Source organism: Rutilus rutilus (assembly GCF_951802725.1).
Source record: "Rutilus rutilus genome assembly, chromosome: 25".
In the NCBI taxonomy this organism is placed as follows: domain Eukaryota; kingdom Metazoa; phylum Chordata; class Actinopteri; order Cypriniformes; family Leuciscidae; genus Rutilus; species Rutilus rutilus.
Window position 1 is genome coordinate 24,823,601 of NC_140229.1, and position 13,270 is coordinate 24,836,870.

At 38.1% G+C, this 13,270-nt stretch overlaps 2 protein-coding genes across 3 annotated transcripts; one reads left to right on the forward strand and one right to left on the reverse strand.

Moving 5' to 3' along the window:
- Positions 1-320: 320 nt before the first annotated feature.
- LOC311285424 (cystatin-M) lies at positions 321-1,813 on the forward strand. The gene is made up of 4 exons (XM_084401076.1): positions 321-644; positions 1,142-1,293; positions 1,382-1,483; positions 1,581-1,813. The coding sequence occupies exons 1-4, from the start codon at positions 551-553 to the stop codon at positions 1,665-1,667; spliced, it is 435 nt and encodes a 144-aa protein (XP_084257202.1). The 5' UTR covers positions 321-550; the 3' UTR covers positions 1,668-1,813.
- A 327-nt stretch (positions 1,814-2,140) lies between these two features.
- Positions 2,141-12,861, reverse strand: rassf6 (Ras association domain family member 6). Of its 2 annotated transcripts, XM_084401075.1 has the most exons (11): positions 12,614-12,861; positions 11,520-11,597; positions 11,147-11,225; positions 10,743-10,894; positions 8,242-8,330; positions 7,395-7,588; positions 3,340-3,441; positions 3,141-3,192; positions 2,735-2,853; positions 2,554-2,651; positions 2,141-2,472 (listed from the first exon to the last, which is right to left on the reverse strand). In XM_084401075.1, the coding sequence occupies exons 2-11, from the start codon at positions 11,576-11,578 to the stop codon at positions 2,397-2,399; spliced, it is 1,020 nt and encodes a 339-aa protein (XP_084257201.1). In that variant the 5' UTR covers positions 11,579-11,597; positions 12,614-12,861; the 3' UTR covers positions 2,141-2,396. The 2 variants fall into 2 exon arrangements, with proteins under 2 accessions (XP_084257201.1, XP_084257200.1); XM_084401074.1 differs by lacking the exon at positions 12,614-12,861 and having other exon boundaries at positions 2,256-2,472; positions 11,520-11,693.
- Between the last annotated feature and the right edge of the window lie 409 nt (positions 12,862-13,270).

A 13,270-nucleotide genomic window follows, 5' to 3' on the forward strand; every position in this document is an offset into this window, starting at 1 on the left:
TGTACAAATTCAAAATATACATACATACTATTATTCTTAGTATCTCCATGAAAAGCCCTGAATTTATAAGGACGGCATCTCAGAAAAAATAATACACATAATAAATAATAAATCTATGCCCAAAAAGAAGTGAATTGTTGCATGCAATACAAATTAATAACCAGCGACGTTAGCTCTCAAGTGTGGTTAAACTCTTTGTAAGCTTCACCTGTAAGTGACAGGAAGTTAAATTACATGCCGAAAAGCTGTCTAAGCAGACCGGCAGCTTACGGCGTAAGAAGATTACCATTTATTTCCTCATTTTCTGGCCTAAGACAGACACACACACGCGCACACACACACACACACACACAATGTTTCTTTGACTCACCGTCTGTGTGGATTCACCCTTATCACAGGCTCATTACATCAGTGGGCGTCTCACGAACTCCACCCTCACGGGCGGGATAGGGCGCGTGCGGCACCAGAACGCGTCACGCATTCCGTGTCTACATGGCAGGATTCTCCTCATTCCCAGGATCATTCTCTCAGAGATCACGCAGCCGAAGCCATGGATGTCTGCTTTCTTCTCCTCGTGTCTTTTCTCTCGGTGTTTCACTCCAGCACTGCTGACCAGCCTTTGGAGGAAGCGATAATTGTAGCAAGTAAGCTCATATTGTTCTTATTACATTGGGTTATTTACACAATCTCAAATGTTGAACGTGTTTTTTTTATTGTCGTGTGCATTAAATGTGAATATTTTAAATTTCAGAATTTGAACTGTCATAGCAAATAGGATATCTAGACTATAGCTAGTTTTTATAGGCTAGGCTACTGTGTAATTATTATTGAGAGATTAGCTTACGTCGCAGATGCAAGATGTAAACTTGTAATTATGAGGGGAAAAAGTCCGAATTGCGAGATAAAACGTCTCAATTTCGATTATGGTACTTCACAGAATACATTTCCGATCTAAAAAAAAAAGGTATCATAATTGCAACATGGATAAAAAAAATTAAAAAAAAAATTAAACATAAACTTTGTTGGTGAAATGTATATAATTTGACGTAAAGTGCAAGCTCGTGAACACTAACAATGCAATGCAAATGCATTTCTTCAAAACCAAGTGCTGTCATTAATATTCCCTCTCCGTGTCTCACAGGAAATGTGGAGCTTCTCGGTGGCTGGAACGACGCCAACCCAGAGAGGGAAGATGTTCAAGAAGCTGCTAAAGAAGCTGTAGAGGCATTCAACATGAAGTCCAAAGCAAAGAAATACTTCAAACTTATCAATATCACATCGGCTCGCACTCAGGTACAGATTTCATATTTGTATACTGTTCATGTGTATATTATGTGTTCTAATCAGCATTGAATAACAGTGAGTGAACGTGTCTGTGCAGGTAACAAATGTGATAAACTACAAAATAGAGGCCACTATTGGAAAGACAAAATGCCGCAAATCAGATGATGCTAATATTGAGGCCTGTGGAATGGCAAAAAAGGTAATTTCTTTTTCTTCTTTTTTTTACATATATACTTCATATTTAGTTGATTGTTGCAGTGTAACAAAAATGTACGTTACTGTACTTTTTTTTTTAGCAACTGGCATGCAAGTTTGAGGTAGCCCTTAACCAAATGAATGATGACCACGAGGTGCAGAAGATGAACTGCAGAAGATCCTCTTGAATTTCACATGGACACCAAGTTGCCACAGTTTTGCACTTTTGGATAGTTGACCAGACCACACATTATTTTTCTGATATATAGCTTATGTAGAATGGAGAACTTTTGTAAAAACTTATAATGTGGATTAAAAAAACCTCCCTTTGAAAGGAATTTTATATTTTGTTAAGTACCTAAAAACGTAAGCTTTTTTATAAATGGTGAGAATTTTATAGCGAAGTGAGATCAGTATTTATATATAAACTATTCTAAAACAAAGTATGTAATGACAAAATGATATGTGATTTTAAGTGATACATTTTGCCAAGAAGGGTAAAGTTAAGTTTAGAATCTGCCGTTGACAGATGTGTTCCAGAATTCTACAGTTAGCCAGTTGGAACTTATGAAGTCATTTTTTTTTACATTTCCAAGAATACAATCTTGAGAGCAAACCACAGTATAGCAATAGAGCTATTAATCCACAAATAAACTGCAATCAAATACCAGTATTTTATTTGGTTTCTCGCATGATAAATATTGTAATTACATTTATGCGAAAACTATTTTACATTATATTTACACAACCACAAACCACAAACATTAAAGCCATGTTTGAAATGGCCTACATGCACTTTTGAACATCTCACAATCCTGATTTCTGTCCTGAAGACTCCAGTTTCCATCTTATTTTCCATTTCTCTTTGTACCCTGAGACTTCATGTGGAAAACAGTTTTCCATTACCAAGACTTCATTTATACAGTTGTCTCGGTTTTGACCGGCATCATTTTTTTCAAGCACTGCAACAAAAGATTCCGTTCCGTTTTATACCTGTATGATAAAAAAAACACACACGTAAGCTTATCAGGCAACACTAAAGTCATTGGCAAAAACACATTTTGTTTTTCTTACTTTGCGATTATTCTTTGTTCTTCTTGATGCTCTTGCTCTTCCAGCTTCTGCAGAATTACTCTCAAAATGGGCATCTCTAAATTGAGGTACTGAGCGACCTGTTAAAGCAGTGGAAACAGGACATTAGTTTAACTTTATTTGAGTATGAAATACAAATCGCTGTCATGAGAGCTAGTCTTACGTCAAGGCTGACTTCCTGTTCGTCTGCATCCATGAGGAACATTTTCATAATGCTGTTTGATGGTCCCTGTAGAACACGTTCCCACAGTGGCAGGTCTGAACTGCTCAACCTTCGTTTCTCTACCGACAATGGATTTAACAATCAGAAATGTGATTCTGTGAATGTCAGCAATGTTGGTCAGCAACTAATGTTGGATGAATGATGGCATAATTCAATTAAATTATCAAAGATGGAAAAAAACATTTGGGGGGGTAGTATATAATATAATTATAAAATAAACTACTCCCACAATTAGAACTAAATTAAGATTTAAAACTATTTTGTTCCTTGTGAATTGTTTTTTTGAAAATGTTTTTGATTAAATTGAGGGTGAAAACATAAAACTGAATTAATAATTCTACATTACCTCCACTTTGATGAATGCAGTAGAGAGCAAATTCATTTGGACTGTTTTCTACCTGCATTAAAAAAAGTTTATCTGTGAATTTGTCTATCAAAATTAAGGGTGCAAATCATGGGTCAAGTACAACAAAATGACTGAAATTACTTAGCAAAATGTTAAGGGAGTTATGTATTGAATTGCCAATAGTAATAATAATACTTACTTTAAATTTCTGAAGCAGCTGTGTAATGACTTCTTGTGTTGTCATCTTGCTGGTAATGTGCACATTTGTGGTTGCTCCATATGATGGCGTGAAAATAGATGTCTGCGTAAACAAAATAAACCAGAATGCTATAAAAAGGCAATCTTCCCCTTTTGTATTCATAGAAGAAAGAAATTTGTACATAAGGGTGAATTAATAATGACTTCATTAATGGGGGAACTTTTCATTTAAATAGTTGGTCTGCTCACAAGACCCTTCAAATTTACTCTCTCTTTTTTTCTTTTTCTTTTTTTTGGTTGATTCTGTCATTTAACTGGGTTTATTTTTTACTACAATAAAATTAGTTCAGTTTGTTATTAGCACATTAAAGGTGCATTCAATGCTACTTAAAAAAAAAAATATATATATATTTGCATTAAAGGGATACTCCACTTTTTTTTGGAAATAGGCTCATTTTACAACTCCCCCAGAGTTAAACAGTTGAGTTTTACCGTTTTCGAATCCATTCAGCCGATCTCCGGGTCTGGGGGTCCCACTTTTAGCATAGCTTAGCATAATGAATTGAACCGGACAAGACCATTAGCATCTCTCTCAAAAAAATGAACAAAGAGTTTCGATATTTTTCCTATTTAAAACTTGACTCTTCTGTAGTTACATCGTGTACTAAGACCGACAGAAAATGAAAAGTTGCGATTTTCTAGGCTGATATGGCTAGGAACTATACTCTCATTCCTGCGTAATAATCAAGAAACTTTGCTGCAGTACCATGGGTGAAGCAGGCGTAATTACCCTCCTCCCTCCCCAGCTCCTCCTCTCGTCAGTCAGTTTGGCATTCTGATTCCCCTTTGAATGAATTAAATTTCTCAGAACTCGTATATGTCTCAAAAACGCAGTTGGAAATCACCCTTGTTCTCTACGTCACAAATAACATTGTAACCAGTCACGTCAATGTGGACGTGAATCAGGTGCGCATTCAGGTTTCTATGTCTTCAGAGACAGCATTGTGTGTGTGTGTGTGTGTGTGTGCTACACTCTTTGTCTATCCACTTTGTTAGTAGTTAGAGTTCCAACTGTCAGTGTGCAGAAATTTCTCAAGTGTGAAAAAAATTTGGCGATTCGTGCCTGCTTGTTAAGGGCCCATCCCAGAGTACGAGACGCAAGACTTTTGCTTTGAGTATTTGGGGGAAGGGTATGCTGCCCTTGCATTTGAGCATGGCGAGTGTGAGCACTGTGAATTGCTCACTGTTAAAGTGCTTCGTACTCATCTCACATATTTTCAAGGGCAAGCTCCGACATTGAGATCGTGAAATTCTGCTACAACACAGGAAGTACCTGAGGTCTGCTTTCAGGGGAAAAGCTTACCAATATCGGGTTCTTCCATTCGGCCTAGCCTTGTCACCCCTGCACATACACAAAATACATGGATGCAGTTCATGCTTTGCTGCGATTCGACATCGGAATGTCGTCCTCACTCATCTGGTTTATCTGGGGTTGTGACTCAACGTCAAGAAATGCATTCTCTCTCCTGCCCAGAGGACAACGTACTGGGACTCGGTCACCATGCGGGCACAACTGTAACTGTAACTGTGGAAATTACTCCGCATCACTTTTAAAGATTTGTAGGTCTTATGGCAGCTGCATCCATTGTGATAGCTATTGGCCTTTTGCACATAAGACTGTTTCAGTTGTGGCTCAAAGCCAGGGGATTTCATTCAAGGGCGGATCCTCAAAGGCAATTAAGGTTTATGCGCCGCGGACATCGTCACCTGTTCTATGTGGCTCAGATCCCAGTACCTATCCCTGGTTCCCACTCTTGATGCGTGTTGTAATCGCAAGATGCTAATGACAGACGTATCCCATTCAGACGCCCTCTGAACAGGCTAGCCCCACAGGTTCTGCTTTGGGGACAAGTTTCTGTCCTTCAGGGCGATTTACATTCCTGGACATTTGAATGTGGGAGCAGATTTATTATCTAGACAGACTGTGACAAACGGAGAATGGAAACTCCAATTCAAGTCACCTTGATTTATATAGTGCTTTCTACAATATACAGATTGTTTCAAAGCAGCTTTACAGTGATAACAGGAAAATAAAGCAACAAAGTTTGTTTCAGCTATACAGCAGATCTAGAAGAAAGTATTTTGATAGTCCAGCTTAAGTTCATTGTGATGGTTCATTTTTGTTCTAAAAAAGTTATTAATTTAGTTCATCTATACAGCCGCTTTGGAGAAAACATTGATTTCACCCCGACACAAACACAAACTTCACCCCAAGATAGTCAAACAGATATGGGAACGATTCTACGAAGCAGAAGTGGACCTCTTCACCTCTCAAGAGACAGTGCAATGTCCCCTTTACTTCTCTCTGAGCCACCCAGCCCCCCTGGGTCTGGATGCAATGGCGCATACATGGCCCTGAATGTGCCTGTATGCATTTGTACCGTTCGCTCTCCTGGCCAAGGTGTGTCAAAAAGGGTCTTACTTCTTATTGTTAGCACCTTGTTTGCTGATCAAAGTTTGGTTCTCAGCGATAAAATCCCTCCTCAACCGAACATCGAGGAGGGATATTATCGAACAGGAGGAACCTTTTGTCTCAGGCACAGAGGACAATATTTCATCCCCGGCCCGAGCTGTGGCCCCTTAAAGCCTTCTGTCCTCCGGCTTTCACTACAGAAGCAGGATAAACTTCATCGAATGTGTCTAATCCGTGCTCTTCAGACTTACGTCCACTGCACTAGCCAGTAGTTTAAGTCAAAGCAGCTCTTCATTTGCTGGGTGTCGTAACCTGGGGGCGGCCTCCACCAAGCAAACAATGTCACACTGGGCGAGGGATGCCATTACCCTAGCATACAAGATGTGCGGTCAAGCTTCGCCTCTACGAGTTAGGGCTCATTCTACATGGGGAGTTGCTTCCTCCAAAGCTTTGGAAAGGGGCGCACCCTTGCCACAAATATGTGATGCGGCAGGCTGGTCCTCTCCGCACACATTCATCAGATTTTTTAGCTTGGATGCTCATGCTCCTTGAGTTGACATCCCAAGCTTCCTTGGCGTGTTTGCCACACACTCACAACTGGTCAAACAACAAAAAAATTCCCATAGTGTTATGAGCGCAGCATCTCATTCCCTCATACATTTCTAAGGATACAGATTTTTAGAAGGAAGGTGTCTGAATCTGAGATGGCGAATGGGAACATGGTTTGTGTAACATCAACACATTATTAGATGTTTGATAACATAGTCAAGCAAAAGGCTAATCATATTCATTACTGTGATGTACCCGATGCTGTATAGAGCAATACATAAAATGTATTACCATTCTGATGCATTGACTTGTATACGAGCCTGTAATTAACTCTTCTACTACTTCTTCTGAATCAGTTTCTGGTTCAAACACACATGGCTGATTTAAACCAGTATTTCCACTTGCCATTGTGCAGCTTTTTCTACAGTTAAGTTGACCAAGTGGATGAGGTATTCTGAGCTTGTGTGATTGCATGGAGGCGGGGCTAATTTGCATATTCATGAGTCCACATATATTAAATGAAGCATTTAATGTTAATTCAGTGTTGATACAAGACTTTATTTCACCCATGTTGAAAGGCAAGATGGTGAAACAATGTTGCAATGTCAACACTGATTCAACCTTAGTGCCTGACGTTTTCACATGGCTTTAATGCGATTCAATAAATAGGCAAGAATAAACCTTGTCCTCATGATTCCTTTTCTTTCTGACAGCAAAGCACTTGAATACGATGAGTTCGAAATCGCAATTTCAGAAGTGGGAAGTAGGACATTTCCGATAACACGTGAAGGTAGCACGATTTACATAAAACTCAAAAATCATGGTTAAATACGTTGATAGATGCTAGTACAAGTACAAATTTAAAGTTACAAAGTTCACAAAACATGTTCCCCTTTGGACTTTTACAGATGTATGTAAGTATGTGTATTTCAAAAGTTAAACTATATAAAATACCTATCAAAGCAATATAATACTAACAATATTATTGATCATTTACATCTGGCTATGTTGGTCATGGTAGATAAGGTACAGACCTTGTAGTTGTAGAAGTGTCCATTGATGGAGAAGCGATTATTTCTGTTCCTCTGACTTTCTACCATCTTCTTACTTTTCACCCTCATTTTCACCAGCGAGGCATCACTCATGGTACGGGTCAGATATGAACTTTCTTCACTGATAGGCACAGTCCGTGAAGGCCCTAAAGTCTTGCTCTCGTATTGGATGTAGCCTTAAAGAGAGATTTAGTTAATTAAAGGAGTAATGCCATTTTTAATCAATGCATGATATTAAGTAATTATACTGTTTTTCTTAATATGTTTCATAGTGCTAATTCCACTGTTATCAAATAGAGCGCAACAGTCGGGTTCCCGAAGTAAAAACATTTAGAAACATGCAGAAAAAGATCTTGTAAGCTCCGCCCACTCCCATGAAGCACTGCAAATGGCTTAATCGAATTAATCTCCACTCGCTCTCAAAATACTTAAATATTTGTATTTAAGCATATTTTGCAATAATCTTAAAATATATTGTTTCAACATTTGTGATTGAGTAATTTTAGATTTCTCCATCGTTTTTTAATTAAATTATGCTGTTTGCAATGCTTCATGGGATTGTAGTTCTTTCCCTCACTAAAGCCATAAAGTTCACAATCTTGTACCCTTGTATTTTGGTTTGCATTTCAAATACTGCTTCAAATCAAAAGTTTGTAGCCAGTTGTGATTCAGTTCGCTGATTGTCTTGGTTCATGGCTTAGAACTCTTTAACGAAAACTTTAAAATACCTATGGGAAAAAATACTTCCTGAACCAGCGCCTTTAAAAAAGGGTGCGGGCGCTAATGCACTCTATGACTGTCCTTGTAATACAAGTATAAGAAATGTAACCTTGAGTAGGATTTTCAGGTTTCGTGGATTCAGCTTCCTCCAGTTCATCAATACGAAGATCATCAAATTCTCCCCATCGTGTCATACCCCTAATGGAACATAACATTTTACAAAATCACAAGCATATACTGTAATGAGAAAGCATAAAAAGACGGGGCCCTATTTTAACGATCTGAAACGCAAGTATCAAGCGCGAAACGCAAGTAACTTTGTGGGCGGGTCTTGGGCGCTGTTGCTATTATACTGGCGGGATAAATGACTCTTGCGTCCGACGCAAATCTAAAATGGGTTGGTCTGAAGAAGCTTCATTACTCTTAGGTGTGGTTTGGGCGTAACGTGAAATAAACCAATCAGAGCGACATCTCACATTCCCTTTAAGAGCAGGCGCGCTTGTTCCATGGCGGATTGCTATTATAACGGCGGATTTGCCAGGAGCGGTTCACAGCCGAGGAGACCGACGTTCTCATCAGGGCCGTAAAAGACAGAGAAGTTACATTGGGGATGGGAGAAACCCACCCAAATTAGCTTCGGTTAAACAGGCGTATAATAATTTGGGTAAATGTGTAAGCTAGATTTATGCCTATTTTTTCACATCTTCATGGACACCACAATGATTTCCCTCGTGTGTTAATATTTTTCCTTGTAATAATGTATGGTTTTCAAAAAAGAGAATTGCTGCGTCTGTGTGTAGATGAGATAAGCAAAGTGTATGTGCGTTGTGCACACGCTACATTGATTATGGCCAAGCATGCGCCCTTAAAATAGCAAATGAATAACATGCGCAACGAATTGCGGAATTGGAATTGTTTTCTAAACCTGCAAAATAGCATGAGGGAACGTTTGCGCCGGAACACGCCTCCTCTTTGCGCTGAACCGCCCCCGGGAGCGCAAATGCATTTGCTAGTTTACCGACATGCGACTGTGGAGGGAAAAGTCTGCTGTGCGCGGGTGCAAAATAGGAATGATACATGCGTCGGTGTACAAAGTCAATTGCGCTGGGTGCAAGATAGGGCCCAAAATCTTTAACAATGATTTCTAGGTCATTGTGTCATGTTCAGACTGTACAAACAAATGGCTTAATCTCATCTAAGACAGAAAGTTTGTTTTGTGTCCACTGGCTTCCTGTTATAATCTTGCCTCACCCATTTTATTCAGACAAATGTTCAAATCTTATCTTCCCACTGTAGATATACTCATTGTTTAGTTAGTTCTGTTCTGTTCAAAATTGGACTACAAGATCATGCCGTGAACCTGTGAATTCTGATTCAATTATGATGGGACTTAATTCATGTAATAATTATTTAATGACTTGCTTTTTAAAAGCAAACAACTCTTGTTTGATAAAAAGAAAAACTGACAAGAGTTTATTTTCATCATGTAATTTTCATTCAAAAGTCATAATTATGTCATCATTTACTCACCTCAAGTTGTTCCAAACCTGTATGATTTATTTCTTCTGTTGAAAATAGATATTTTGAAGAATGTTGGTAACCAGGCAGTTGATGGACCCCATTGTAGTATTTTTTTAATTTATTTTCTACTATGGAAGTCAATGGGGTCCATCAGTGGGGTCTCGTTACCAGAATACTTTAAAATATATAATAATAAAATATCTAACAGAAAAAAAGAAACTTATACTGGTTTGGAACAACTTGAGGGTGAGTAAATGATGACAGAAATACAAATTTTGAGTGAACTATTCCTTAAGGATTTTCAATTATTACGTAGGCTACTTATTTATATGCATATACTCATTTACATATGCGTAATGTTTTAGCTGATATTTTAAGTTTATAGTCATTCTCTTTCTGGAAATAAACCAAACAATATTGATGACTCATCAAATGCTTATTCAAATGTTATTCAATCAAATGGTCTCTAGTGTGAGAATGTCCCTCCTGTAATTCCACATACAAGCAAATCATGTTTATGATGTAATCCAAATGCAAACTTCGATATGTCCCACTCCATCTTTGTTTCAGTAGAAAATACATCAATACAGCATCACTTGGTTTCATGGGGTCTTTAAAGTCACCATGAACTCAATTTTTTTTTTTTAAAGGAAATATTACAGTATTTAGTATAAATAATTTTCAATTTATGTGCCTGGTAGTCTTTAATCAAAATCTCTTCCCTTCCCTCCTGCAGCATCTTTTCTCTGTCACTCACATGAGATCCACCAATCGCAAACCACAACCATCCGAATCAATTCCCCACGGACAAAATCTGTTTTTTCTTGTCTGAGAATCAGATTTACTCGGATATAGGGCACATTAGAGAAGAAAATACTATTGCAACTTCTGTTTCATGCCAAATTTAAACTCTGGCCCCATAGAGATCCATTGTACAGTACAGGAACGAGTCAACTTTCCATGCCACTGATATTGTCAATAGGAGTTTAGGCTTCATTGAACCTGAAATATTCCTTTAAATAGACCAGCTGGTTTTTACTTTTTACACATAAATAATGGAATGTAATTTAAAAAAAAAAGAATACAAACCTTTTATTTCCGAGTGGACTCAAGGGGTCTGGTGACTTGACTGACGACTCATTTGTAAATATCGGTTTCTCATCTTGTATTTGTAACTGAATGGGTTTCTTCACACCCCAGGAAATGCCAAGGATGCCTTCAAATGTCACCTTCCCTTCATTCTATAAAAGCAGACATGACACGGTTATTACTGATCTGCTATAGTGTTCTGTCCCAGCAGAGGGCAGTACAATACTGTTTATGGCAAATTATGATTATAGGCCCAAAGTCCACACAGGTGCAAAACCACATGGTGCAATCAAATAGGCTACCCTCTAGAATGGTTAAACTTGTCTCACATGTATTAACTGAGCATTGGTAATGTAATGAATGCATTATCTACATAAAGATATAGCCTAAGTATGATGTTTTACCTCATAGACAGTGAGCTGCAGGTGTGTTGAGTCTTTAAGAAAGCAGTTGTAGGTGTTCAATAAAGAGGAAAACTGAGCCCTTTGAATCCAGACAAAAAAATCAGCAAGAAAGTAAGAAAGATAGTCCACTTTAGACATTCATAGGTTGACTACATGTCACCCTATTCTTCTAACCCAAACCCAAAACACCTAACCCCAACAGTCTACTAATACTCTAATGAGAGTTAGTTGACATGTAGTTGCAAAGTTACTTATAGTTAGTAGAATGTCTAAAGTGGACCATCGAAATTAAAGTGTAACCAATAATAATAATACACTTGAATGATGAAAACATGAGCAAAACAAAGATATATATGTGTGTATGACTACTCACCTGGAGCACGATTTTCCGGCACCAATTAGAACAACAGAGTTTGACTGACCTGCATTCATTTCAACAAACCAACCCGATCTACAAAGAAAGTAAACATTTTTAAGCACCATTAAAATATACTAATGACACACTCAAGCCATGAAGACATTCAAGTCAAGACTGCTGTATCCCTCTCAAGATATTTATTCAGATGAGTTCCAACTGTGTCCAAACACGTTTTTTTGTCAGCATTATTAGTCTCTGGTATTTGAGTGGAGGCAGCTGACTATGGTGTACACCACGCTAATGTGCTATTAGCAATCAGACCCTTTCAGAACGCTGTGCTTTAAAAACACTAAAGCCTGAGGCCATTGGAGGAAAATATAGACTGGCGGTCTTGTGTGTTTAGGATTGTTTGACTTGTACTTTCACATTGCTTGCTCAGTCCGACCAGGAACATTGAGTGAATTTGTGCGTTAGAGGGAGTGGTGTGGTTTTTCAAGTTAGAGCATGCTCTCTACAAACCACAGATACAAATGCAAACAGCTTTGACTGACAAAAGATCTGTGCATCTGTATGTAAATAACGTCTGTCAGCAGTGCTTTGCCAATGCAATCAAACGAACAATGGCTTGAAGCAACTTTGACATTTAAAGCCACAGTGTGTGTTTGATTCAATTCAGAACTTCAGAACTTCAATTCAGTCCCTTGTGTATATTCATAACATTAGCATGTTTTCAATTGAACTTCTTACTTCCTTAAGTTAGCTGGTAATTTCATAACACATATAGGCTACTTTCTTGTAAGTCACTTTTGCATGAAGGCAACTTCCAGCAACATATATAAAAGCATACTTCTCATTAACAAACTTGATTTAACTCGGTAACACTATTTTACAGTACTTTTTTCACGTTGCATGCAGTTACTGTTGTAATAACTATAAATAATGCATTTTTTACATGCAAGTAACCCTAAATCAACCCCTATTCTTAACCCTATGGTAAGTACATATAATTAATATTACACTGTAACACGGACACCTTAAAATAAAGTGTAACCGTAGCTCTTTAAACACAATACTGTAGTGGCACATGAACACTCTCACAGTTCACTCACCTGCCGTCTGCTTATATCCAGTGTCAGTGGACTTTACCAAGGAAGGGGTCACATATCTCTTCCCAAATGGCCACGGCTATAGCAGTGTCACAGCCCGGGACGGAAAGAAGAACTACAGTCCCTGTCAGGTGTTTTCCTGGAGGTTATGACAATGTTGTGCTGTAACTTGATCCAACTCACCTCTTCTAAGGACTTTCTGGGAATGCCCGTCAATGCAGTGAATGTGTGAACACACCCGTATGAAGCCCATAGGTTTGAATTTGTCGGCGGAACAGGAAGTTTTTGATTTGTTAGTGACGCAGTGGCCTTAGATGTTAATAGTGGGATGTTTCTTAGTTCTAATTTCATTTACCTTTAAGATTTGTGTGCAGGGTGTGAGATTTATGGGAAATTAATTTAATGAAGAGGTCTGGAAATCTACTGCACACTTTCTTTTGATAAATTTGTTTTTGATTAATATAGTCTTTCAACATTTTTCACAAAGTTACATATTTGATAGGGTTATCATAATAGTAACATTTCCTCAGTCAATAATAATACCAGAGAAATATATTTGTAAAACACACAAAAGTTTGCGTTTGGTAAGTTTCTTTAATGTTTTTGAAAAATGTTTCTTATGCTTATTAAGGCATCATTTATTTGATCAAGCAGTGAAAA